The sequence below is a fragment of the Vombatus ursinus genome, unplaced genomic scaffold (assembly GCF_900497805.2).
Source record: "Vombatus ursinus unplaced genomic scaffold, bare-nosed wombat genome assembly UNPS02014870.1, whole genome shotgun sequence".
Lineage (NCBI taxonomy): Eukaryota > Metazoa > Chordata > Mammalia > Diprotodontia > Vombatidae > Vombatus > Vombatus ursinus.
In genome coordinates, this window is record NW_020954648.1 from 5,141,556 (window position 1) to 5,165,967 (window position 24,412).

The 24,412-nt window shown below is 42.9% G+C and overlaps 1 protein-coding gene across 1 annotated transcript; it reads left to right on the plus strand.

Moving 5' to 3' along the window:
- Positions 1 to 30: 30 nt before the first annotated feature.
- On the plus strand, positions 31 to 23,853 carry STRA8 (stimulated by retinoic acid 8). Its single transcript, XM_027842388.1, has 8 exons — positions 31 to 222; positions 5,160 to 5,235; positions 5,768 to 5,852; positions 7,350 to 7,508; positions 10,575 to 10,863; positions 17,330 to 17,379; positions 20,925 to 21,036; positions 23,686 to 23,853. Exons 1-8 carry the CDS (start codon positions 31 to 33, stop codon positions 23,758 to 23,760), a joined length of 1,038 nt encoding a protein of 345 aa, XP_027698189.1. The 3' UTR covers positions 23,761 to 23,853.
- Positions 23,854 to 24,412: the final 559 nt, after the last annotated feature.

Here is a 24,412-nt window from a genome sequence, read left to right on the forward strand (position 1 = left end):
AAAAGGCTTAATATTCCATTACAGCTTTTAATGGACACATCTGGAGACTACAGCAGGCCATATGTCAGAGTGGCTCCCAGACTCATAGCCCAGCTGCAGGAGTTAGAGCCCCGGGCGGTACGCAGACGCTTGTCTCAGGCCCGGGATCGTGCAACGCTGGCCGGACTCTTCAACAGCCTTAGGAGAATGGTTTTTTCTCAGTCTGATAGTACAGCACCAAAGGTATGGGGAGGCAGGGGTGAGTGGCTCAAGGGGGAGGGGAAATAACAAGCTGACATACATATCTCCTTGAGTGGATATAGATCAGGGATCCCAACGTTTTTCGGGATGAGGAAGGAAGCCTGGGACAATAGAAGGAGCGCTGGATTTTGTGTCAGAGGGCTTAGGTTCAAATCACACCTCTGATGCTTGCCACCTGTATGATGTAGGACAAGTTACTTAACTGCTGTGGGCCTCAGCTTCCTCACTTTCATTGTTGTTTAGTCATTTTTTTCAGTCATATCCAGCTCTCCATGAGCACATTTGGGGTTTTCTTGGAAGAGATACTAGAGTGGTTTGCCGTTTCCTTCTCCGGTTCATTTTACAGATAAGAAAACTGAGGCCAACAGGGTTAAGTGACTTGCCCAGGGTCACACAGCTAGTAAGTGTCTGAGGCCAGATTTGAACTCACGAAGATGAGTCTTCCTGACTCCAGACCTGGTGCTCTGTGCACTATGGCACCATCAAGCTGGCCCTTCCTCATCTTTTAAAAAGCTTATGTGACCTCTAAGGTCTCTTCCAGATCTAAACCTATGAGTTTATGAGCTCATCTGTTCCTTGCCTGAAAAATGCAATAGAGGTGGAGGGGTTGGCAAGGAAGCATAGTGGGGAAAAGGGACCATAGAGGAACCTGTCAGGATGAATCAGACAATAGAATCTGGGTGTGCTGGGGCAGGGGGAAGGGGCTGTGCAGGAGCCTTCCACGTTTCAATTGCTTCTGACAACACTATCCCCCCTCCTGCCAGAAATGTCTAAGGCAAGTGGAGTGGGGTGGGCTTTAGCCCCCTAGTTAGCTGACTGGTCGTGATCATCAAGCTGGGGCATTGCCATCGATCTATGTGCCCATGTGTGTAAAGCATCCCTGTCTGTGTGCACGTGTGGAAAAGCCTTTCTGATACAGGGCTGTTCCAACTTGAGTGTTCTGGTGTGACAGACCCCTAGAGCAGGGAGATGACTCCATTTCCTTCCTCAAACCAGCTATGGCTCTCTTAGATTAATCATGAAACTCCGTCCCACTTGCTTTACTTCATAATACAGCTGGAGCATCTTGGAGGCCAGACACCCGCTTCTCACAGTACCTTTGCCCTCTAACTACTGTCTGCAACCCAGAGCTGTCCAGCAGGTGTTTGAAGGGCAATCATGGAGGAAAGGGGATTAGACTTCTTAGCTCAGAGGACAGAACTAGAAGTAGTGGGATGACACGGAAGACAGGTAGATTTGGCTCCATATAAGGAAAAGCTTTCTATCAATTGGAGTTATCCACCAGGAGTGCAGTGAGCTGCACCCAGGAGGCAGGGGCCCGATGGGGGAAGGGTTGTTGTCTCTCATCACTGCCCTCATTAGGGGGCTTCAACCAAAGCCCAGGTGACCCCTCATCAGGTATGGTATAAAGGGGATTCTTGTCTGGGTCCAGGTTAGACTCAGTGACCCTGAAGGTCCTTTCTGAGCCCAAGACTGCTGTATTTTAGCGCAGATGGTAAAATAATGCCTCTACCTGTGGTAATTTTTTGTTAATTGTGATCTCAACAGACTTTGTAAACACTTAGTTGGGTGGCATTTGGCAAGTCACTTAACATCTCTCAACCTCAGTTTCTTCATCTTTAAAATGGGGGTAATAATGGTACCTACCTCCCAGGGTTGTTGTGAGGATCAAATGAGATAATACATATAAAGTACTCTACAAACCTTAAGGCACCCTATAAATGCTTTTTGTTGTTTTTCAGTCATTTTCCATCGTGTCTGACTCTTCATGACCCCATTTGGGGTTTTCTCAGCAAAGATACTGGAGTGGTTGCCATTTCCTTCTTCAGCTTATTTTACAGATGAAGAGACTGATACAAACAGGGTTAAGTGACTTGCCCAGGGTCACACAGCTAGTAAGTGTCTGAGGTTGAATTTCAACTCAGATCTTCCTGACTCCAGGCCCTCTATCTTCTGTGTCACCTAGCTGCCCCTAGATCAGAACAGTACTTTATTAAAAGTCATCTCCCCATGCATCAGAAGTTGTAGCCATCCAGAAAGGAACAGTCCTGAATTGTGTCTTTCAGCTATCAAGGAAGTGTTTGCTACATTAACTTATAGGGCCAAAAGACCTAAAGTAGAATGTTTATCTACATTGAAAGAAGCTGTAATTCAGACTTTTCCTTCAATGTGGAGAGGGTGGTGACTTATCATTTAGGACCAGTAGAGACAGGTAGCTGGAGTGCTGGGCTTGGAGTCAGGTAGACCTCTTGCTTTAGCCATTTACTAGTTGGGCGACCCATGACAATTAATTTCACCTCCCTGAACCTCAGTCTTCCCATCTATGAAATGGAGACAACTATAACACTTACCTCATAGGGTTGTTATGAGGAACAGAAAGGGAGTGTATGTAAAGTGATTTGAAAAAATAATTTCTGAACTTACTTTTTTTTGCAGTTTAAAAAAAATTCTGAATTTCACAAACATCAAGTACAACATACACTTTCATATGGAAATAGAACAGAAAGGAGAAGATTTTACACAATCTTCTTTACAAACTTTAAAGGATTATGAATCGTTCTACACAGTAAAGGTGTTCATGGACAAGAACCCTATTCTTTCTGCTTACTTTTCCCTATAGTTTTGAGACACTGGGCTCCTTGAGTGCATGTAGGATTATAAACTGAGAGCTGAAAGAAGTCTCTCAGAGACCGTCTATTCAAACCCCTCAGTTTTTGCAGATGAAGAAATTGAGGCCTGAATTGATTAAGTTGCTGGTCCAAGATCATGCCCTCTGACTCCAAATCTGGTTTGATTTCCACTGGGTCATAGGCCTCGTAGGGCCATAGTGTTGCTTGGAGCAATGTTAAGTGTGCCTCTATTTTGAGTAGATTGGTGAAGCTAAGGTGGATTATGTTAAATGGGAAATGTTTTCTATTGTACTGTTGTGTCTGGTCCTTCTCCCTTGTCTTTTGGGTTGGTCAGATCTCCTTGGCTACTGCTTTGATCTGAGCATCTCCCTGTGGTGAGTCCAATTAGTGTATGAGTTCATCTAAAATTGCAAACTTAACTCCTACCAGATGCAATATGTAAGTGAGGTGGAATGCAATAAAGAAACCATCTAGCTTTGTGGAATAAGAATTTCAGAAGTTTAAATTGCGTCTGCCCTTTTCTAACTTTTCACACTTTGGGGGAAAAAAAGCCAAGAGGAAATTTCTGGGCTCACCAATTCAGGGTTAAAGGTGACAATGCAGGTGGAAATTGTGCCTGTTGTGATGGTGGTTATTTTAATGAGTTATTAGATGAACTGCAATGCTACTAAAATTCAACAAACATTTATGAAATGCCGGCTTAAAGCATGGCCGAAAGGGGCACAAAGATAAATCTGAGCCACGTCTCTGCTCTCCAGTTAGCCCCTGTTTGTATGATGGATTGTAATGTTAGCTGGCAGCACATTGTTACAGGTAAGCCAAATCTAGTTCTGCTACTTGTTTGCCTACGTACATTGAAGTGAGGCATCCTGAAGACTGACATTCAAACCAGGTCATCTCCTGTTAGAGGAAATCTTCTATCTAAAAGTAGTGAGTAGAAATGCTTAGCCAGGCAACCAATCAATCAGTGAAGGAGTATGCCCGCACCACTGTGCTAAGTACAGAAATGCCTTCCACATGGAGGAGGTTAGGGAAGTGGTACGCCTGCAATCTGGAAAATCTATTGCAAAATTTTTTGGTGGCCCCTTCGTACCAGAGAAGTCTGAATTTTTTCTTTTTCTTTTATGGGGTATTTACAGTATCTTATTGTAAAATTTGGATTAAGTATTTGGTCATAGGCTCTGTCATCTGTTGGCCTCTGTGTGTCGCCTGCAGCTTCCACAGAACTCCCCAAAACATTCCCATTTAATTTCTTATGCTGACCTGCGATAGATCAAAACCACAGTGGGGGAAGTCTCAATGTGAAAGGGATGACTGTATTCCATGGTAAAAAAAAAAAAAAAAAAAAAAAAAAGCATGAGCCACAATCCCTGCCTACAGATCTATTCTAGGCCATTCTTAAAGAAATTACCTAAACCATAATTCAAACCTAACAGATTTAGCGCTGGCTACATCGAATACACCATAAAGTGCTTTGTTTGTTGGTTTTTCATAACTTCGCCTTTACCAAGCTAAGAGGCATCTTCCTGGTAACATCTTTGACAAAGTACTGTGGCCCAGGACAGAGAGTTGGAATTGTAATCCATGTACTGGCGCTGTCACTTATTAGCAGGTGTTCCCTTGAGCTCACTTCACTTTTTGGGGCTTCAGTTGGACTAGATCAGGGGCTCTCAACCTTTTTTCTGCCATAGACCCCTTTGGAAGTCCAGTGAAACCTTTGGGACCCCCCCCTTCTTAAAATATTGCTTTTAAATGCATGAAATAAAGAATTACAAAGAAAACTTGAAATAGTTATCAGAATATTAAAGAAAATAAAATCATGGACCCCAGGTTAAGAACTACTGGAATAGCTGAACTCTGAGGTACCTTCCAGCTCTGAATCTGCCATCTCATTGTAATCACCAGACAGGTTTGCAGTTGTTAAAAATCTGTAGGGGCAGAGTTATAGCCACTGTGTACGCATCAACATTTAAGTTGCTGATCTCAGCTTGGCATTGTAACAAAACACTAAAAACACTCAAGTAACGTTTTGCTGATCTCAGCTTACCCAAGTATTTTGGTATTTCCTATAAAACCCATTTACATGAACTCTTTTAAAGTCTTAAATCCTTACAGTTGAATTTGGGCTCGGTAATCTTACCCATTCCTATCACTTGCACCAAAATGGCCCAAAGACTGCCTGGCTGGAGTGGGAAAGAAGGGCCCACGGGGATGGCCCTCTCTGCCTCCAGCAACACACACCTGCTTCGAGCGGTCAGGGAGGGCCTTCGGCTTTGCCTTTGTGTTCAGTGGCAGGTTTTGCGTAAGGCGAAGAATCACATTCAGGAACTGGAGCAAACATTGGATAATTTGCTGAAGATGAAAGGTAACTGGGTACCCGTGTGTCCCTTCTCTCCCTCCAGGGTCAAACCTGGCCCTGTTTCCCAATCAGGTGGGGTTTAGGTCTGGATAGATGGGTTAGAGTTTCATTTAATGAGAGACAAAGGTGAGCAGCCTGATCTGAGGTCTTTGGCAGCCCTCTGGGGCAGGACAGCTGGATATGACTGAAGGACCAAATGATCACTCTGGAGTCTCTTGTCAGCCAGTGGGAGGAGGAGGAGGAGGAGGAGGAGGAAGACAAAGAGGATCCTTAGATAGACTGGGGATGAGTTAGGAGATCCCAAAGGCCCCTTTCCAGCTCTAAGGTTCCTTGCTCTATGATCCTACGTGTTTCTTGTCTTTTTAATTCTTTGCTCATCGCTGGTTTTGCAAGTCTTCCTTTCTCTCCCCTGGTGCCCCTAATGTCTAGAAGAGGGAACCATCCTCAGAATTTCCTTAGGGTTGAACTGTGGTGTGTCAGGCTTCTTGTCCGGACAGCGACATCTCTTTCCAACTCCTTCCCTTCTTCCTGCCAACAGAATCCTTCAACCTGGAGGATGGAAATGCATCTACTTTAGAGGAGGTCAAAGAAGAGTATGCCAGGATGTACTCCAACAACCACAGGTAAGGCACTGCAGACTTACAAAGTTTTAGGACATTCTGCAAACATTTCTGAAGCACCAACTACATGCTGGGCATTGTGCTAGATTCTGGAAGAGATGCTAACTTTAGATCTCTGCCTCAAGGGACTTATAGACTAGCAAGAGCATATTACATACCCGAATAACCTTGGTACACATTATTCCCCTTCTTGGACACTATGGCCCAAGCAAAATGGCCTCCTTACTGTCATCTTCCATCTTCATGGCTGTCCTTCGTATGAGGGATACACTCCCTCTTACTTCTGTATCTCAGAATTCCTAACTTCCTTCAAGACTCAGCTCGAGGGCCATTTTCTTCTGCAGAAGACTTCCCCCCTTCATCCAGCTGCTAGTGCCTTCCCCTTGGAAATTGACTTCTATTTATCTCGCATATACTTATGGACATGTTGTATCCCCAGTGAAATGTAAATTCCATGAGGGCAGGGATTTTTTCACTTTTGTCTTCGAATCCCCTACACTTGGCACAATCCTGGGCACTTAAGTGTGTATCAATTGATTAGTATAAAATAGTGAATAAGTGGGTTGCAAACAAAGTGTCCTATGAGGTCTGCGGATGGGGGAAAGATCATTCATTACTAACTTAGGGGAGCTGGGTGGTGCAGTGGATAGAGTGCCAAGCCTAGAGTCTGGAAGACTCATCTTCCTGAGTTCAAATCTGGCCTCAGACACTTACTAGCTGTGTGACCCTGGGCAAGTCACTTAACCCTGTTTACCTCAGTTACTCATCGGTAAAATGATCTGGAGAAGGAAATGGAAAACCACTCCAGTATCTTTGCCGAGAAAACCCCCAAATGGAGCCATGAAGAGTCAGACATGACTGAAACAATTGAATAACAACTTAGGGGACCAGGGAAGATTTCCTGGAGGAGGTGGCTTTTGAATTGAGCTTTAAAGCGTAGATAAGAATTTAAAGCAAATGCAGAGATGTAAGGAAGACTGTACCAGGCCTGAGGAGCAATGGAAGTAAAAATACAGAAATGGGTAAGTATGAGACCTATGCAGGAAAGAAGGGCAAGTTTTCTAGTCTGACTTGAGCATGGAGTATATGGGCTGAGGAAAGGTAGGGGCGGGGGTGAGGGTGGTGGTGATGGTGGTGGTAGTGGTGGACATAATATAGGATAGAGCTAGAAATGTGGGGAGGAGTAGATATAGCCAGACCATGGAATCTGAACTTTATACAGTTGGCAGTAGAGTGCTGCTTTTTAATCAAAAAAGTGAAATGAGCAGGTGTGTGCATGAAGAAGATGAGTTTAGTGGTATAGAGTAGGAAGAGAAAATACAGGAAGGAAGGTTTATTAGGAGATCATTACTTTAACCCAGTCAGTGGTGCAATTAAATTAGTCCAAGTAGTCCAAGGGCCTGAACTAAGGGGTAGAAATGAGAGTAGAAAGGAGAGAGAGGGAGGGATAGATGCTAGAGATGTTGCCCATCCAATGTGTGCCTCTGTTTCTTTCCCCAGCATGACATCAGAAGCCATGGGTGAGAATGGTTCAGCAATCTGGTATCTGATTCAAGAGTTTGACAGAGAAGTTGTGCAGGAGATAGAAGAGGAGAGAAAGGGTGAACTCTCCCACTCATCCCCTGTTACCTCATCTCCTGACTTGATGGAATTTGAACGGTATGCAGGTGATGGCCTACTTGGCAATGGTTGGTAGTGTTGGTAATAGTAGTGTGTGTGTGTGTGTATGTGAAAGACAGATAAAGAAACACAGAGAGAGAGAGAGAGAGAGACAGAGAGAGACAGAGAGACTGAGAGAGAGACAGAGAGAGATAAGGGTCCTGAGGCTGCATCTCTAGTTGGAATTGCTTCAGTGGAGGAAGAAAGAAAGAGGCAGCCCCTCTGGGGACCAGCCAGAGATGCTGAGTGCAGGATGTAGCACTACCAGGCTCAGTCACAGAGCAAAAAGGCATTGACCTAGACTAGTTGTCTGGCTGGTGAAGTGTTTTATTGTGGGCTTCATAGTTTTCACAACTACCCCTAAAAGCAGAGGTTTTGAATCTGTAACCTCTATCTAAATCTGTATCTATCTATCTATACACACATATATACATCATATACATATACATATATGTACTGCATATACATATATAACTATTTTAGTATAAATTGGTTTTCTTTGTAAACCTATGCATTTTCTTTAATACCTTTAAAATTATTCTGAGAAGGGGTCCACAGGATTCCCCAGACAGCCAATGAGATCCATTATAGGTTGATTGTATCTCATCCTTTAAATAGAAAAGCAAGCTGTTTATAATAGACACAGCAAATAATCTTTCTCTGTTCTTCTGTGTTTATACAAATGTCCATTCTATTTGGAGGTTGTTAAAATAATAAAATAATAAAAGAGAGAGGAAGAAAAAATGAGGGGGTTGGACTCCATGGCCTGCCTCTAAAATCCCTTTCAGCTCTGAATTTATGATGTATGATCTTAAGACCTGTCTGGTGATATAGAGAGGCAACCCTCCACATCATCCCTTCTCCTCCCAGGCAGAAGTTAGTCATGATGTGCAAAGCATCAGGGTAGAATGTGGCCAGCAGAGGGCACCAATACGATGCTTTTAAACCCTCTTTGGGTATTTTCCATGCTCAGAAACGAAATCTATGGGCTGTCCAAGGCAGCTGACATTTTACTTGGAAATAATACACCATAAAACTACGTGTTGGAGGTGCTCATGGGCAAGACAGCATCTGTTATGTTATAAAGGGGTCCTTTCATCCCAGGTTAATAGTAGCATTATTTGCATAGTTCAGATTTGAACCTCAGATCTTCCCTCCAAATCCAATATGCTATCCACTATGCTGAATAATAGCTAGCATTTATAGAATAGAATCTACTATGTTCCAGATACTATGTTAAGCATTTTACAAAGGTGCTATTATCAGCCTTATTTTACAGCTGAGGAAACTGAGTCAAACAAGAGCATAATTGACTCTCATCAATTATGGTATCATCAATCAATGCCTAACATCACATGACAAGTAAGTGTCTGAGATCAGATTTAAGCCCAGGATTTCCTGACTCTGGGCCCAGTGTTCGATCCACTGTACCACCTACCTACCTCCGCTGTACCACCTAATTGCCTTAGCATATCTGTCCCTCGATGCCTATTTGCTAATAAGCCTCTCTACTCAGCCAGGACCTGACTGATAGGCATCTTTTAAGGCTATTACATGAGCCTTATGTTGCATATGAGGTGCACGGGTCTTATACTGAGCCTGACATAACATGAAAGACATAAAGAAACTCTTCATCTCTCACTGCCTAGCTCCATTTTATTGAAAGAGAATTAATTATAATAATAACTAACATTTATATAGTACTTTAAGTTTCATGAAACATTTGACACATTATCTCATTTCATCTTCACAACAACTTTATGAATTAGGAATTTATGAACCCCTGAGATAGCCTCTGCCTTATTTGGACACCTTTAGTTGTTAAGAATCTTTTCTTCTATATATGAAGCTGAAATCAGTAAGACTATTCTATGGGGCATTACAGATGGAGGTCAGAGAATACTTATGTTAGATGAAGTCCCTGCCCTTGTGGAGTTTATAATCATGGTGATTGAGGGAGTCATCAATGGTGTTCTCCAAAAGGCCCCTGGAGCACTTCACAACAATGTTCCTTCTTCACGAGCAAATCAAGTTGTTACTTGTTTACAAACCAGGAAATAAACCCAGAGCTGGTACAGGACTCTCACCATGCTCATTCCCAGCCAGGCCAGGCCTGTGGTTTCTAGTTGAATGTCCTGCTTTAGCCTTTAGGACTGGAGCAGAAAAATTAAAGGACGCCATGAACAAGTAGGGTGTCAAAATGGTATGATCTAAAAAGAACCATTTCTCCTCACTCATCCCCACCTCATCAATAAAAAATCCTAAGATCTAGGACAAAGTTGGGTCTAATATTAAATAGCAGGCCACTTCTGGGACACTATTCCCAACCCTACTCATGATTCAGTTAATGATCTAGGTTGAGTCATTTCAATCTTCCCAACTGCGTAATAGGGAAGAATTGATCCTGCTGCCATTTCCTATATCCACCGCCCTGCCATGACTAAGAAGTACATAAGCAAAGGTGTTGTTAAAATTGTTTTTTGTTAACAAGCATTTATTTTCTCTCTCCCCCCAACGAACAGCAAAAATCAATCAGTCTGGGGCAGCTAGGTGGCACAGTGGATAGAGCACTGGCCCTGGAGTCAGGAGGACCTGAGTTCAAATCCGACCTCAGACACATAACACTCACTAGATGTGTGACCCTGGGAAAGTCACTTAACCCCATTGCCTAGCCAAAAAAAAAAAAATCAATCAATCTCTTGTAACAAATATGTATAGTCAAGTAAAGCAAATTCCCTCATTGGCCATGTCCAAGAATGAGTATCTCAGTGTGCCTCTGTCAGAAGGTGGGTAGTATTTTGGGGCTTTGGAAATGCATGACCATTTGTTAGAGGATATTTTAGAAGGGATTCCTGCTCTGATGCAGACACTGGATTCTGACCATCCCTTCCCCGGTTGGCTAAAGTCTCTTCCCATTCTGAGAATCTGTGAAACAGTCACACCTCAATGAAACATGGGCATGAGAGTAAAAGGAGGTGGGTAGCAGCACCTTGGACAAGTGGCTTCTTATAGGGCCCTCTAGTGACCACCCCTCCCCGCCCCACCACCGGCCTTCCTCTCTTCTAGATACCTCTATTTCTACAAGCAGACAGTGGACCTTCTGATCCAGAATGGAGTTATTTCCCCTGAGCAGGTGACCCTGCCCATCGTCTCTACCGCCATCTCTCATCTGTGGCAAGAGCTTCCAGAGGAGAAGAGAGGAAGCATCCTCCGGGCCTGTTCTCAGAGACAAAGTGGCTCCGTAAATGCAGAGGCTCCGGGTCGGGAGCCTGCGTGTGCTGCTGAGGGCAGTGTGAAGGACAGCGGAGTTGGCAGCCAAGAGGCCAGTGGATCCCTGGTGTCCACACCAGAGGAGGTAAGTTGGTCTTTTGGGGGAGATGGAGGTAGGTCCAGAAGAGGTGCTCTTTGCTGTATGTAGGGAAAGAGGCCAGAAAACTTGTCCAGGGTGACCTCAATGTGTGAAGAATATCACTAGGACCATAGCTGATATCTTTGCACTACCACAAGGCTGGCTTGTTGGTCACATAGAAATTTTTTTTTTTACTAGATCTATGATTTTATGTGTATAGGGCACTCTAAGTGATTTCCTTGACCAGTGCAGAACAGCAGCTTTTATACTCTCAGACTGCTACTGCCTGGGCCACTTAGAAATTAAGTGTCTGTTAGCTGTGTGACCCTGGGCAAGTCATTCAACCCTGATTGCCTCACCGAAAAAAAAAAAAAGAAAAGAAAAGAAATTAAGAGTCCTAGACAGGGTCACAGAGCCAGAATATGTCAAAGGTAAGACTTGAAGTCAATTTTTCATGGTTCTAAGTGCAGTTTTTCTATTCACTATAACAGGAGGCCTCTATAGCTACAGTTCGGTCTTTTTCAGTCAACAAAAAACTCCTACTATCCGTGGGGTTTTCTTGATCAAGATCCTGACCAAGATACAAGATGCCTTTTCCTTCTCCAGTGGATTAAGGCAACAGAGATTAAGTGACTTGTGCAGGGTCACACAGCTGATAAGTGTCTGAAGCCAGATTTGAATTCAGGTCTTCCTGACTCTTTATGAACCCATTTGGGGTTTTATTGGTGGAGATACTGGAGTGGTTTGCCATTTCCTTCTCCAGCTCATTTTACAGATGGGGAAACTGAAGCAAGAGTGGTTAAGTGATTTGCCCAGGGTCACACAGCTGGTAGGTGTCTGAAGCCTGATTTGAACTCAGGAAGATGAATCTTCTTGACTGCAGGCCTGGTGCTCTATCACTGAGCCACCTAGATACCCTTCTATAGCTACTATGGGCAGGGATTGTAGAAGAGAGAACTCAGAGGATGAGTTTGAGTCTTCAGGTAGTTCTAATAACGATTGGCCCAACAGTGGTGGAGGGGATGGGTCAGGTTTGTGGTTCAGTCATTCAGTCAGGTCTGACTCTTCATGCCCTCATGGACCCTACTGTCCGTGGGGTTTTCTTGATCAAGATCCTGACCAAGATACAAGATGCCATTTCCTTCTCCAATGGATTAAGGCAACAGAGATTAAGTGACTTGTCCAGGGTCACACAACTGATAAGTGTCTGAAGCCAGATTTGAATTCAGATCTTCCTGACTCCAGGCCCACTGAGCCATTGAGCTGCCTCCTCAGAGAGAGGCTACTGCCTTCCTAAATGGCAATTGTAGTCCTGACATGTCCCATAAGCAGCTTTTCTGGCCTGAGGGAGATTCAGGGGACCTGAATCACCCTACCACCAACAAGGATGGGAAGGACCATTTGGTTCCAAGCCACCCTGATTCTGACTCCCCATGATTTTCCAGCCTGTCAAGGCCCAGTGGGAGTTGGAGAGATCCCTTGAGCTGACCTCCCTCAGCAGGATCGGCACCCACAATGGAAAGATAGCATGGGATCAACCAGATACACAAGTGAGATGTTCAATGATGGGATTCTCAGCGTGGTAATCAGGGAAGGCCTTTAGGAAGAGGTGAACTTGAAAGAAGCAATGGGCGATGGAGGGGCAGAGAAGAGAGTAGAAAGTCATTTCATGATGCGGACAAAAGCACAGAGGCCCGAGTGAACAATGTGGCAGGTAGACTGATTGGGTTGACATAGGGGAGGGGGAAGAATAACAATACATGAGATTTGAGTGGTTCTGTGGGCAGTTAATGGAAGGCCTCAAATATGGTAGAATTGGGGGGCAGGGGCCCCCAGGCTGCCTAGAGAAAAGTGAGCCAGCCCAGGCTGAAAATGAAGAAGGTCAAAATATGCCAGTCAACGATGGGATCAGGCCCATGAGTGGGCAAAGAAGACCCAGGATTAAAAATAAAAAATAAAAGAGAATCCCTAACTTTCTTCAAGTCCCAGTTCAGGTACTATACCTCCTACATGAGGGCTATCCTAATCCTCCCTACCCAGTTATTAGTGCTGTCTCTCTCACTCCCCTCTCCCCCCAGAATTACCTTGATTTACTTCATATATATATATATATATATATATATATATATCTGTGTGTGTGTGTGTATATATGTGTGTGTGTGTGTGTGTATATGTATGTATGTATGTATGTATGTATATGTATAGGGTGTCCCAGAAGTCTTTTTGCACCTTGTAATTTGCTTTTGTTTATCTATGTATGTACATGCTGTCTTCCCCTACCTACTCCAGTTGAATGTTAGCTTCTTGAAGACAAGAATTCTTACTATTTTTGGCTTTGTATTTCCAGTCCTTAGAGCAGATGGATAGATAGAGTAGGTAGAGTCAGGAAGATTCATCTTCCTGAGTTCAAATCTATCCTCACATACATACTAGCTATGTAACCCTGGGCAAGTCACTTAGCCCTGTTTGCCTTAAGTTTTCTCATCTGTAAAATGAGCTGGAGAAGGAAATGGTAAACTAGTCCAATATTTCTTCCAAGAAAACTCCAAATGGGGTCATGGAGAGTTGGACATAACAACAATAACAACTTCCAGTCCTTAGCACAGTGCCAAGCATGTAGTATGTAATTAACAAATGATTATTGAATGGTTGGATGGAAGGACAGATGCATAAATGAATGAATTTGTACTTAAATGATGGTATAGAATTTGGGGAAGGGGCAAACTCATGGCTCCAGTCCCCTTATCCCTCACCATCTCCCCACAACCCCACTTGCCAGGGTATAGATTTATTATCATCCTTCGCAGACACAGAGGAGAAAGTTTGAGGGGAAAGAGGAATGAGTGGTGAAGTCTCTAAGTAGCTGGGAGATCAGGACAGATGTATGCAGGAGGGAAAATTTGACTCCATTCCTCGAAGGCCTAGCATAAGGATTAGTAAGATAAGGCATGTGGCATTATCTCTTTTTAAAATAGCACTTAATAATTGCTTGCCCTGTGCCAAGTGTGGCATTTGACACCGTGCACAAAATTAGAGTGCGGCTCTGTTCACTCAGATGTCTTGTTTGCTTGGACCAATCTGCCGAAGAAACCTTCCAGTAAAGAGGAGAAATTGCTAGCTCGGAATCCCATGCATCCTGGATATGTCTGCTGTGTCTTAGCAATTGAAAAGTTTCCAATAAACAAGAGAAAACAAAGTCCATTTAGACCTAAGATACATCAATAAAGTTGTATTAGCACATAGTTTCTTGCATAGCACAGTGACTCCTGCCCCCAATGCAAATCACTTACTAAATTAGTCTTGGAGAGCTGCCCAAGTCTCAGAGAAGTTAAGAGGTTTTCACATGGTCATAGAGCTAGTAAGTATCAGAGGTACTTGGGTTCTCCTGAGTTAGATCTCTTGGGTTGGAACCTGAAACTTTCCGATTCCAGATGCAACACTCACCAATAAACTCATAGACCTGGAGTTGGAAGGGCCACCTAGTCTAACCTCCTCATTTTACAGATGAGGAAACTGAGGCTGAGGGAGGTCAAATGTCTTGCCTAAAGGCACAGAGAGTAAGCAGTAGATTTAAACTCAGGTCTTCTGGCTCCAGAAGTGCTATACCACATTGCCTAGAATAAGGATAAGGATAAAAACATAGCAAATCAAATAGTTCCCATTTATATAATGCTTTACAATTTACAGTGTGCTTTGCTACAACAACCTTGGAGGTGGAGGTATAAGGAAAATAAGTATCATCATCCCCATAATTAAGATGAGAAATCTAAGGCTCAGTAAGGGCAGCTAGGTGGAGCAGTGAATTGCGTGTCAGGCCTGGAGTCAGGAAGACCTGACTTCAAATTCGGCTTCAGACACTTAGTAGCTGTGTGACCCTAGGAAAGTCACTTAACAGGCTGCCTCAGTTTCCTCATCTATAAAATGAGTTGGAGAAAGAAACGGCAAACCACTCTGGTGTCTTTGGCAAGAAAACCCAAAATGAGGTCTTGAGGAGTTGGGCATGACAAAAACGACTGAAATTATTGAACCCCAATAAAAAAGGCTCAAGAGGGGATGTCTTGCTCATTATCACACAGCTAATAGTATTAGAGCCTAGACTTGAACCCGGGTCTTCTGTCCTCAAGGACAATGCTCTTTCTATTCTGCCAGTCTGCCTCTTAAACCTCTGGAAGTGGAGGGAGATGGAATTCTTAGCTTGCAAGTATTTCCAGTGCTCAAAGTGTGGGCCCAGTGCATGCACATATACAACACACAACTGAGTTTTGGTGCTTCCTAGTTCTTTGAGAATGGGGCTTCTCCTTAATGGAGGAAGAAGAAGAAAAAGGTAGTATCCTCTTTTGTGGTTCAGTCATTTTTCAGTCATGCCTGGCCCTTTGCAACCCCATTTGGGGTTTTCTTGGCAAAAGTACTAGAGTGATTTGACATTTCCTTCTCTGACTGATTTTACAGATGAGGAAACTGAGGCAAATAGGGTGAAGTGACTTGGCCAGAGTCACACAGTTAGATTTTGAACTGACAAATATGAGTCTTCCTGACTCCAGATCAGCACTCTATCCCTAGCTGCCCATAAGTAAAGTATGCTCCAGACACCAAATAATTAGAATTTCTTTTCAGTCAGTGATTATATTCTTTTCCCCATTCTGGGAATGCCTGTCCCAAGCCTCTGAGTCAAGAACAAACATCACTATCCTAGGCTGGAACTTGGTTGGCATGGCAGATTCTAATAGTATTCCAACCTTATAACAAACCTTTCTGACCTGAGATATTTAACCCTCCTATCCAGTCAATCATTCCCCCTCCCTTAAAATGGAATACAGCCCCCCATGTGTCCCCTTGTGCTCCTCGTCTGCCTGCCTTCTAAGTGAAAATACCCATGTCAGCTCCCCAGAGTTCACTCTCCCTTTTCAGTGTTCATCCATATTTCAGTTCTCCCCCATCCTCAGTGTTTGAAGTGTATGTTCTAAGGATTCAGTCCAGGGTAGGAAAGTTAAGGAAACTGACTATTGCATTGATTTTAGAAAGCAGTAGCAGAACATGGATGATGTACATGTTCTAGGATGCCCAGTCCAGGACCCAGCAACACCTCAGAATTAGGGAGACCCTCCATGGAATATAGCACATTTTTAACCAAACAGGGTTAGGAAAGGAGTCAGTTCTTTCTTTGGATTTTTTAAAATTGATTTCTTTTTTTAAAAAAAATGGTAGGGGCAGCTTGGTGGCACAGTGGATAGAGCACTGGCCCTGGAGTCAGGAGGACCTGAGTTCAAATCCAGCCTCAGACACATGACACTTACTAGCTATGTGACCCTAGGCAAGTCACTTAACCCTGATTGCCTCACCAAAAAAACAAAAACAAACAAAAAATAAATAAATAAAATAAAAGCATATGGGCAGCTAAGTGGCAGAGTGGATAGACTACCAGACCTGAAGTCAGGAAAATTTATCATCCTGTGTTCAAAACCAGCCTCAGACACTTACTAGCTGTGTGACTCTGGGCAAGTCACTTAAACCTCTGCCTCAGTTTCCTCATCTATAAAATGAGCTGCAGAAGGAAATGGCAAATCAGTCCAGTGTCTTTGCCAAGAAAACCCCAAATGGGGTCACGGAGAATCAGACATGACTGAAATTACTGAACAACAAAGAGTATGTATGGTATTCTGCACCTGTAGTCCCGACCTTTCTGCTGAAAAGAGGGAATTATGCTTCATTATCAGACCTCTGGAGTCAAGATTAGTCAATACATACATAGAGGGTTTTTCTTTTGTTTTGTTTTGTTTTGTTTTGATGAGGCAGTCAGGGGTAAGTGACTTGCCCAAGGTCACACAGCTAGTGTGTGTTATGTGTCTGAGGCTGGATTTGAACTCAGGTCCTCCTGACTCCAGAGCCCCTGCTTTATCTACTGTGCCACCTAGCTGCCCCAGAGGGTTTTTTTTTAAGTGTTATTTTCTTTTACATGATTGGGGTCCTTATGTATTCTCCTCTTGGTTATGCTTATGTCCTTTTGCATCCGTTCATCCAAGGCTTCCGAAGTTTCTCTGGATTCTTTACATTTGTAGTTTCTTACTCTATAATAACATGTCATTCCACTCAAACACTGCACAATTTATTCATTCATTCCCCAATTGCTGGGCAGACACCTTTTCCCCGTGTTCTTGGTAGCACAAAAAGTGTTACTGTGAATATTTTGGACCCATATGGATCCTTTCTCTGTGTCTTTGACCTCCTGGGGCTAAATGCCAGGGAATGAATAATTTAGTCAGCTTTCCAACAAAGGAGTCATGTTTCCACTCCTACCCTTCTACCCCCTGACTTTACAGGATAGACCTCACGTGAATGTAACTAGCTTCCAGGGCATGGCTGCATGAGCCAGAAAAATCTTATTACCAGGGAATTTTGCTACAGGAATCCCAAGCATATTGGGCCCAGAAATGGATTATTGCTTCTGACATAAGGAAATGTGAACCCTTTACAGATACTTTTTGAAGATGCATTTGATGTGGCTGCAGCTGTGTCCAGCCCCAGGTAAGATAATAATAGCTAGCATTTATATAGTGCTTTAAAGTTTGCAAAGTATGTTGCTGGTCATCTCATTTAATCTTTACAATAACCCTATCCAGTAGGTACAATTCTTATTCCCATTTTACAGATGAGGAAACTGAGGCAGGCTATGTGGCTTGCCCAGGGTCACAGAATTAGTAAGTGTCAAAGGCAGGATTTGAATTTAGGTCTTCCTCTCTCCAAATCCATCACTCTATCCAATGCATCACCTTGTTACCTAGGCAGACACTTAGTGGGCCTTTTATCCTGTGTGTACAAGCTAACTGGACAGCTAGGTGGCACAGTGGATAGAGTGTCAGCCCTGGAATCAGGAAGACCTGAGTTCAAATCCAGCCTCAGACACTTAAGAACTATATGACCCTGGGCAAGTCACTTGACCTTGTTTGCCTCAGTTTCCCCATCTATAAAATGACCCAGAGAAGGAAATGGCAAACTACTCCCAGTATTTTTGCCAAGAAAACCACGAATGGGATCACAAAGAGTTGGATACAACTAAAAACAGCTGAAAAACAACAGCAAACTGACAAAAACATTCAGCCATGGGAGGGCACACACTGTCACTGTCCTGTCACTGCTTCTGCTCTTCAGTGGCCTGCTATGTGGGATGATCTCGGATGGGAGGAGCCCCAGAGAACCTAGCTGATTCCAGGACCAGCCCTCCTGGATTCGGCGGCAGGGCTGGGGTCATTTAAGTCAGTTCTTCCTTGGGCGAGTGCTCAAATCAGTCACTCCTCTGTCCTTTGCCTTGAGACAACCATGGATCTTACACACACCCCCACACACCCCCCCCACACACACACCCTCAGCTTAGACATAGAGTGGGTTAAAACCAAACTGGCCATCATGGGTAGAGTTCAAATATCAGGCACACATCTAAAATCCCAGAATCTCGGAATTAAAAGGTACCTAGTCCTCATCTAGGTCAACCCTTATCTGAAGGGTGAATCACCTCCACATAGGCCTGACAAGTAGTCATCCCATCACACTTCAATTGGCAGGGAACTCACCACCACATGGGGTATTTTCAGGTAGCCCTAATTGTTAGGAAGAGCCTCCTCAAATTGAATCTAAATTCACCTCCTTTGAATGCCTGCCTCTTGATTTTTCCATCATTCTTCTAAATCTAGTGACCATCCTTCCTCTGGGGTCAAGCTACTTATTAGTGTCATCTACCATTTTAGTGTGTAGCAAAGAATAAGAAATGAGTAAAGGACTGAGATGTGGAGAAGGTGAGAGAAAGAAGAGAAAGAGAAAGAGAGAGTGAGAGAGAGAGAGAGTTTATTACATGCTTAGTATGTGCTAGTCATTGTGCTAAGTGGTAGAGAGATAGGTAGATAGATGACAGATGATTAGATAGATAGATGATAGATGAACAGACAGATAAATGATAGACAGATGATAGATGGTTAGACAGATAAATAGGTCGAGAGATAGATGATAGATAAACAGATGATAGTTTGGATAGATAGAACATTTATTAAGATGTTATTGAGATTATACAAGGCTTTCCCTGCTGTTTGCAAGGCAGAGATTGCTTTTTGTTTTAGTGAAAATTGCTCTATGTTTCTCAAATTCATAAGAATAGAAAGGAATTAAAAAAACATAAGAAAGAAAGAAAGAAAATTGCTTGACACAATATTGCTTTAGTTCAAGGACAGCCTTGCTAAGAAATAGTTTGCATTTACTGCTAACATTGTTACCTCCTTACAGAAATAAACTTACTTTTTTTTTAATGAGGGAGGAAAAGGAGGCATGTAGTATAAATTGTTATTCCTCCAAGACAAGTCAGTGACACAGGAAATGGTTGCTTCAAAGTTGCTAGCCTTCTTCGGGGGTGGGGAGGGGAGGGTCATTTAAGACCCAAGATAAAGCTAAAGAAAAACTGAAAGATCATCTCAGGATGGATACTGCTGCCTCAGACCCTCACCAGCGGCATGGATGAAGACGCCGCCGTTGCTCTGAAGATTGGCCAGGGACTTCTTTTCCAGCAGTACATTCCTCTGTCCCCTTAGGACAGAGAGAAAAAATGATTGTAGAACTGGGCTTCTGCTTGGGTCACTATGCCAGTGTTTCCCACTGAATGGCATGAGATGCCTTCATTGGGATCCTATCTATACCTAGAGTTGGAAGGCACCTTAGAGGTCCCCTAGTCCAACACCAACCCCCCCTTTATTTTAACAGATGAGAAAATTTAGGCCCACAGAGCTTAAGTGACATGGCCAGGATCACACGGAAAAATGGCAGAGGCAAAATTCAAACTTAGTCCTCAGCTTCAAGATATAGTGTTCTCTACCCTCTAGGACCCTTCAGAATGAATGAACATGGGTTCTGGGTAATAATAGTGACATGTTTAGAGTGATATAAAGTTTACATAGAGCAGCTAGGTGGTGCAGTGGATAGAGCAAGAAGACTCACTGCTCTTCCTGAGTTCAAATCCAGCCTCAGACACTTATTAGCTGTGTGACGTTGGCAAGTCACTTAAAGCTGTTTGCCTCAGTTCCTCCGTCTGCTAAATGAGATCCAGAAGGAAATGGCAAACTACTCTAGTATCTTTGCCAAGAAAACCTTAAATGGGGTCACAAAGAGTTGTGCGTGACTGAAACGAAGGAACAACCACAAAAGTTTACACAAGGTTTTATGCACGCTAGCTCATAATAGCCCTGTGACGTTGGTCATGCTATGTTACTACCATTTTTTTTTCCAGCCAAGAAACACTGGAGTTTAGAAAGTTTATGACTTGCCTAAAGTTAATAGCTAACAAGCAGAAGAACTAAGATTTAAAGCCAGGCCTTCTGAATTCCAACCCACTTGCTCTTGTCATTAGACCATGCTGGTTCTATAAAAAGAACAGCCTTAGAGAATGAAACCAACGTTCTATGATACTGCTTTGTGGGATGAGGGGAGGAGATACTGGGACTAAGTATTTTTCCCTTTCTTCTGTCTAGAGATTATGGCCCAGAATCACAAATTTGATCATGAGGATTTTTTTTTTAATCTAGACTTGTGATTTCATGGCTGTGGGTAGCTCCTAGTGAGTAAACTCACCCTGCCACCGCAGACTGGCAACTTGTCCCTTGGAGCCTTTGACGGTTGCCTAGGGCACCGAGAGGCTAAGAGGCCAATCCCACAATAAGGGGAGTTTACTCCTGTCCTCATTGTTTGTGATGTGTACTGAACAACTCAAATTTAGCTCCAGAATAGTCCAGAATTGTGATTAATATCACAGGAAATGAAAAGGGAGGAACTAAGGAGACACAATAGAGCTTTGCTGAGAGTGGGTTACAGAGTATATGCTACATACATATACATATACATATACATATACATATACATATACATATACATATACATATACATATACATACGGAGTATGTGCTACAGCTTTCTTTAGCTGGAGTCTCTGTGTATGGGAATTCCACCAGTGGCTCAGTAGAAATATTCAAGTATACCCAGGGAAAGGTAAACAAAAAAAACTAGGAGTTAAATGTTCTTTTTATTTCCATTGTCAGTTCAGTGTTTGCAGGCTGCAGCTCAGAAAATCCAGAGGAAAACAATCATCTCTATGTGCAGATCATCAGTTTCTTAAAGGGCCTTTTCTGTGCTAACACACAGTTGCCACAGGTAGGACAGAGAGCAGAGCAGATAGATCTCTGCCCCCTTGCTTCTCTCCTTGATGGGGGAAAGGGATTTTTCAATGTATTTTATTTGCTTGAATTTCTAGGTAGCTCAGATGATAGCCCATTAGCCTTTTCATCTAAGGGTCCAGGAATTAAATTCCTATTTAATGGGAGTTTTTCAGGGCAAATATCTTGTAGGAGTTGAATAAATGCTGAATGATTGAATGACTTTTTCCTGGTCACACCAAAAAGGAGCCGTTAAGCATTCATTTTCATTTCATTTGGCCTGTTTCCATTTGGAGGTGACTTAAGTCGTGTGCTCTCCTATGGAACTGAAAACTATTAAGAGAAAACAGAGAATACTTTCTAAAGCAAGAAAGTCTTTTTTTTTTCAACATCACTCACAAGGACAGAACAGTTTCATAATCTTCAGAGACCTTCTGGTGAGTAGTCTGAGATGCCAGTTGAACTTCAGTATAAAAACCAAAAACAGAGAAAAGTTATTTACTTATGGGCTGCCCAGTAAGGTCAAATCTCTACCTTCTCAGCATAACCAGGCCTATGATAATCTGACTGTGAAGAGAAAAAGCCACTGTGATTGTCCTCCCTCACCCCAGTTTCAGGTGGGATGGCGGGACATTTTGTGAAGGTTTATGTGAAATTTGCTGACATCTTAGAATGAGATCAGATTTTGAGGGTGGGGTGAGGGTGGGATTGAGGCTTGTCCTTGGAAAAAAAACCTGAACTTGAAATTTAGGGGTAGTGAACCTTTTGTCAAAAGGTCAAAACTCTAGTCTCAACCTATTAGTGTTTTCCATGGGATTTAGATAATAGGGTTTCTTGGGCTAAACCCTCAGGGACTTATTAAGAGTCATAGATTTCCCACCCTTTATTTATTTTTAAAAATGTAATTCTTCACTAAAACAGCCTAAACAATCACCAGCCATTAGTTGTTTGGGTTTTTGTTTGTTTGTTTGTTTTTTGCTTTTTGGTGAGGCAATCGGGGTTAAGTGACTTGCCCAGGGTCACACAGCTAGTTAAGTGTCAAGTATCTGAGGCCAGATTTGAACTCAGATGCTCCTGACTCCAAGGCTAGAGCTCTATGCACTGCACCACCTAGCTGCCCCTAGTCATTAGTTTTAAACATGTTTTATATAGCACGATTTTCCTTTTAATCCAGTACCACTAAGGTACAATTTGGTACCTTTCTCTTGAATCATAATTTTTTTTAATCTCCTCCCCTAGAATTCTTAGCTGGAAGCAAAAAGATTTTTTGCTGGTTTGGGACCTTCTCCTGCTTCTCCCTCAGCAGCAAATCACTTCTTGTCTCAAGCACAGCTTCTGTATGTAGGTTGTGGGAGCAAGGTGAAAAAGACAGCCTCAATATGCCTTTTTAGAATTTCAGGCTCCCAGCCCTTTCTCTACCCAAAACTGATGAGAGAACAGCTTTAAATTGCCTCCGTGTTCTCTCTTACCCATGAGAAGGAAAAGCTTTCTACTTTATCATTTTCCATTTCAGATTCCCACAGGCTTTTGCCAGATGAGCCAGTGTGACTTAATTTACACAAATACCTGCCATTTACTAAGGATCTATTGGTGTGAGCTATGGTTTCAGCTCACAAACTCCTGCTTACAATTTCCAGAGCTGTCTGTCTTCTTAGGGCCCTATAGCACTCTAGAGTGCACAGGGCACTTTGAATAAAATTTAAATCACAGGTGTTTACTCAGAGATTCAAAATTGGTACATTATAAGCTGGGTTTTTGTTTGTTCTTGATTTTTTTAACTCTTGATTTTTTCCCCCTCCTACAGGACTAGGCCTCCTGATCTCATCTTGAGCACCCTAAATCCCTCTCCTTTCAAGCTTCTGCTAATGCCTCCAGAGGCTGAAACCTGGTTCTTTTCCTTCTTACATGAATGGATACAAATAGTTCCTTTTCCAACTGAATCTCCTTTACTGGGGACTTGGAAATAGTTTTTCAGCCTTGCTGGCAGCTGCACTAGGGGAAGGACCGGTAATACTTTTTATTTTTTACCTGGGCATTCACTTAAGATGCCCCCACCATCAGTAGGACATGTGTTCAATGTTTCTTTAGCAGCGAAGAGGAATTTCCCTTGAATAATCCATGTCTTGTGATCCCTATCACCCATGAGAGCATGGGCACACCTTGGAAAGATGGTTGACTAGGGTTAGTGGTACGCTCCAGTCACAGAACAGAGGAGAGGAGAGCTAATTGACCTACAGACACAATCAAACTCAAACTCTTTGCAATGGACCATTTTCAGCCTGAGGTTTTATCATGGGGGATAAAGCTTAAGAACTTTTCCTATTCTGGTGTCCCATTAGAGAGAGTCCCAAAATACTTTTTAGGGTTACCATAGAAGAAACGGTTCCGTCAAGAAGGTTGAGTGAAATTAGGATGCTGCCTTCCTTCTTGAAACTCTTATTTTCTTCCATAAATTGGTAACTAAAGATCAAAGAGAAAGGAGTTTGGAAATAGAAAGTCAGGTAGCTTTGTGAAAGGAGGGTGCAATAGTGGGTTGGTCTAGGGATAATGGGTGGGACATTCAAAATAGATTATAACCTGGGCTGGACAGTTCAGGTAGAAAATTTCTCACTTTCCCCTTAATTTCTTCCACCCTGGTGTTTTGCAGGAAGCAACCATCCCATTTGATGATGAGACAGTGATGCTGAGGTGTACTGAGACCTTTGATGATGAAGATTTATAAGAAAGGAAGCCTGGGGGGTTTCCATAACTGAATGCATTGCTGAAAGCTGAGATCACACCCATATATCCATTTGAGGGCTTTTGAGGTGGGCTTTCCTGGGAGCATTTGGAATGGTCTTAGGTTCTGACTATTTATAAAATATTTAAATATAAGCCTTGCGGTTTGGTTTGTGAGTGAATTGTGTCTTCTTTTAGGTGGAGACGGGAAAAGTTCTTATACAAAGTAAAGAGATTCATATGGGCGCTTACACACACACACACACTCACACACACACACACACACACACCATGCCTGACCTTACACATCTGGTAGACTTTCTGATCTAGGAAGAATAGGGGCAGGAGTGTTGTAGGCAACTGACACTTCCAACGGAGAGGAAATGTGAGAATCCCTGAAGCTTGGTACAGGTTGCCATCCTTCTTAGGAGATGGAATTTGCTACCTCTCTATCCCTTCTTCAGTGTTCCAGTCACTTGCCCAGACTGTCCAATAACTATACTGTAATATATACCCACTCATATATACATACATATATGCATATATGCATGTGTGTGTGTATCCTTCTCAAATTTTTCACAGTACTTTACCCAGACCTTTCCTTCCACATTTATTTCACTCTTTGTCACAGTGATTTATGTTACTTTCCACCTTCC

Bases quoted from the DNA above. Each gene is read 5' to 3' on its own strand.
- STRA8 (XM_027842388.1), top strand. From the start codon at position 31: ATGGACACATCTGGAGACTACAGCAGGCCATATGTCAGAGTGGCTCCC. The intron at 5,236-5,767 runs GTAACTGGGTAC...TCCTGCCAACAG, and splicing joins TAATTTGCTGAAGATGAAAG to AATCCTTCAACCTGGAGGAT. The intron at 10,864-17,329 runs GTAAGTTGGTCT...AACCCTTTACAG, and splicing joins TGGTGTCCACACCAGAGGAG to ATACTTTTTGAAGATGCATT.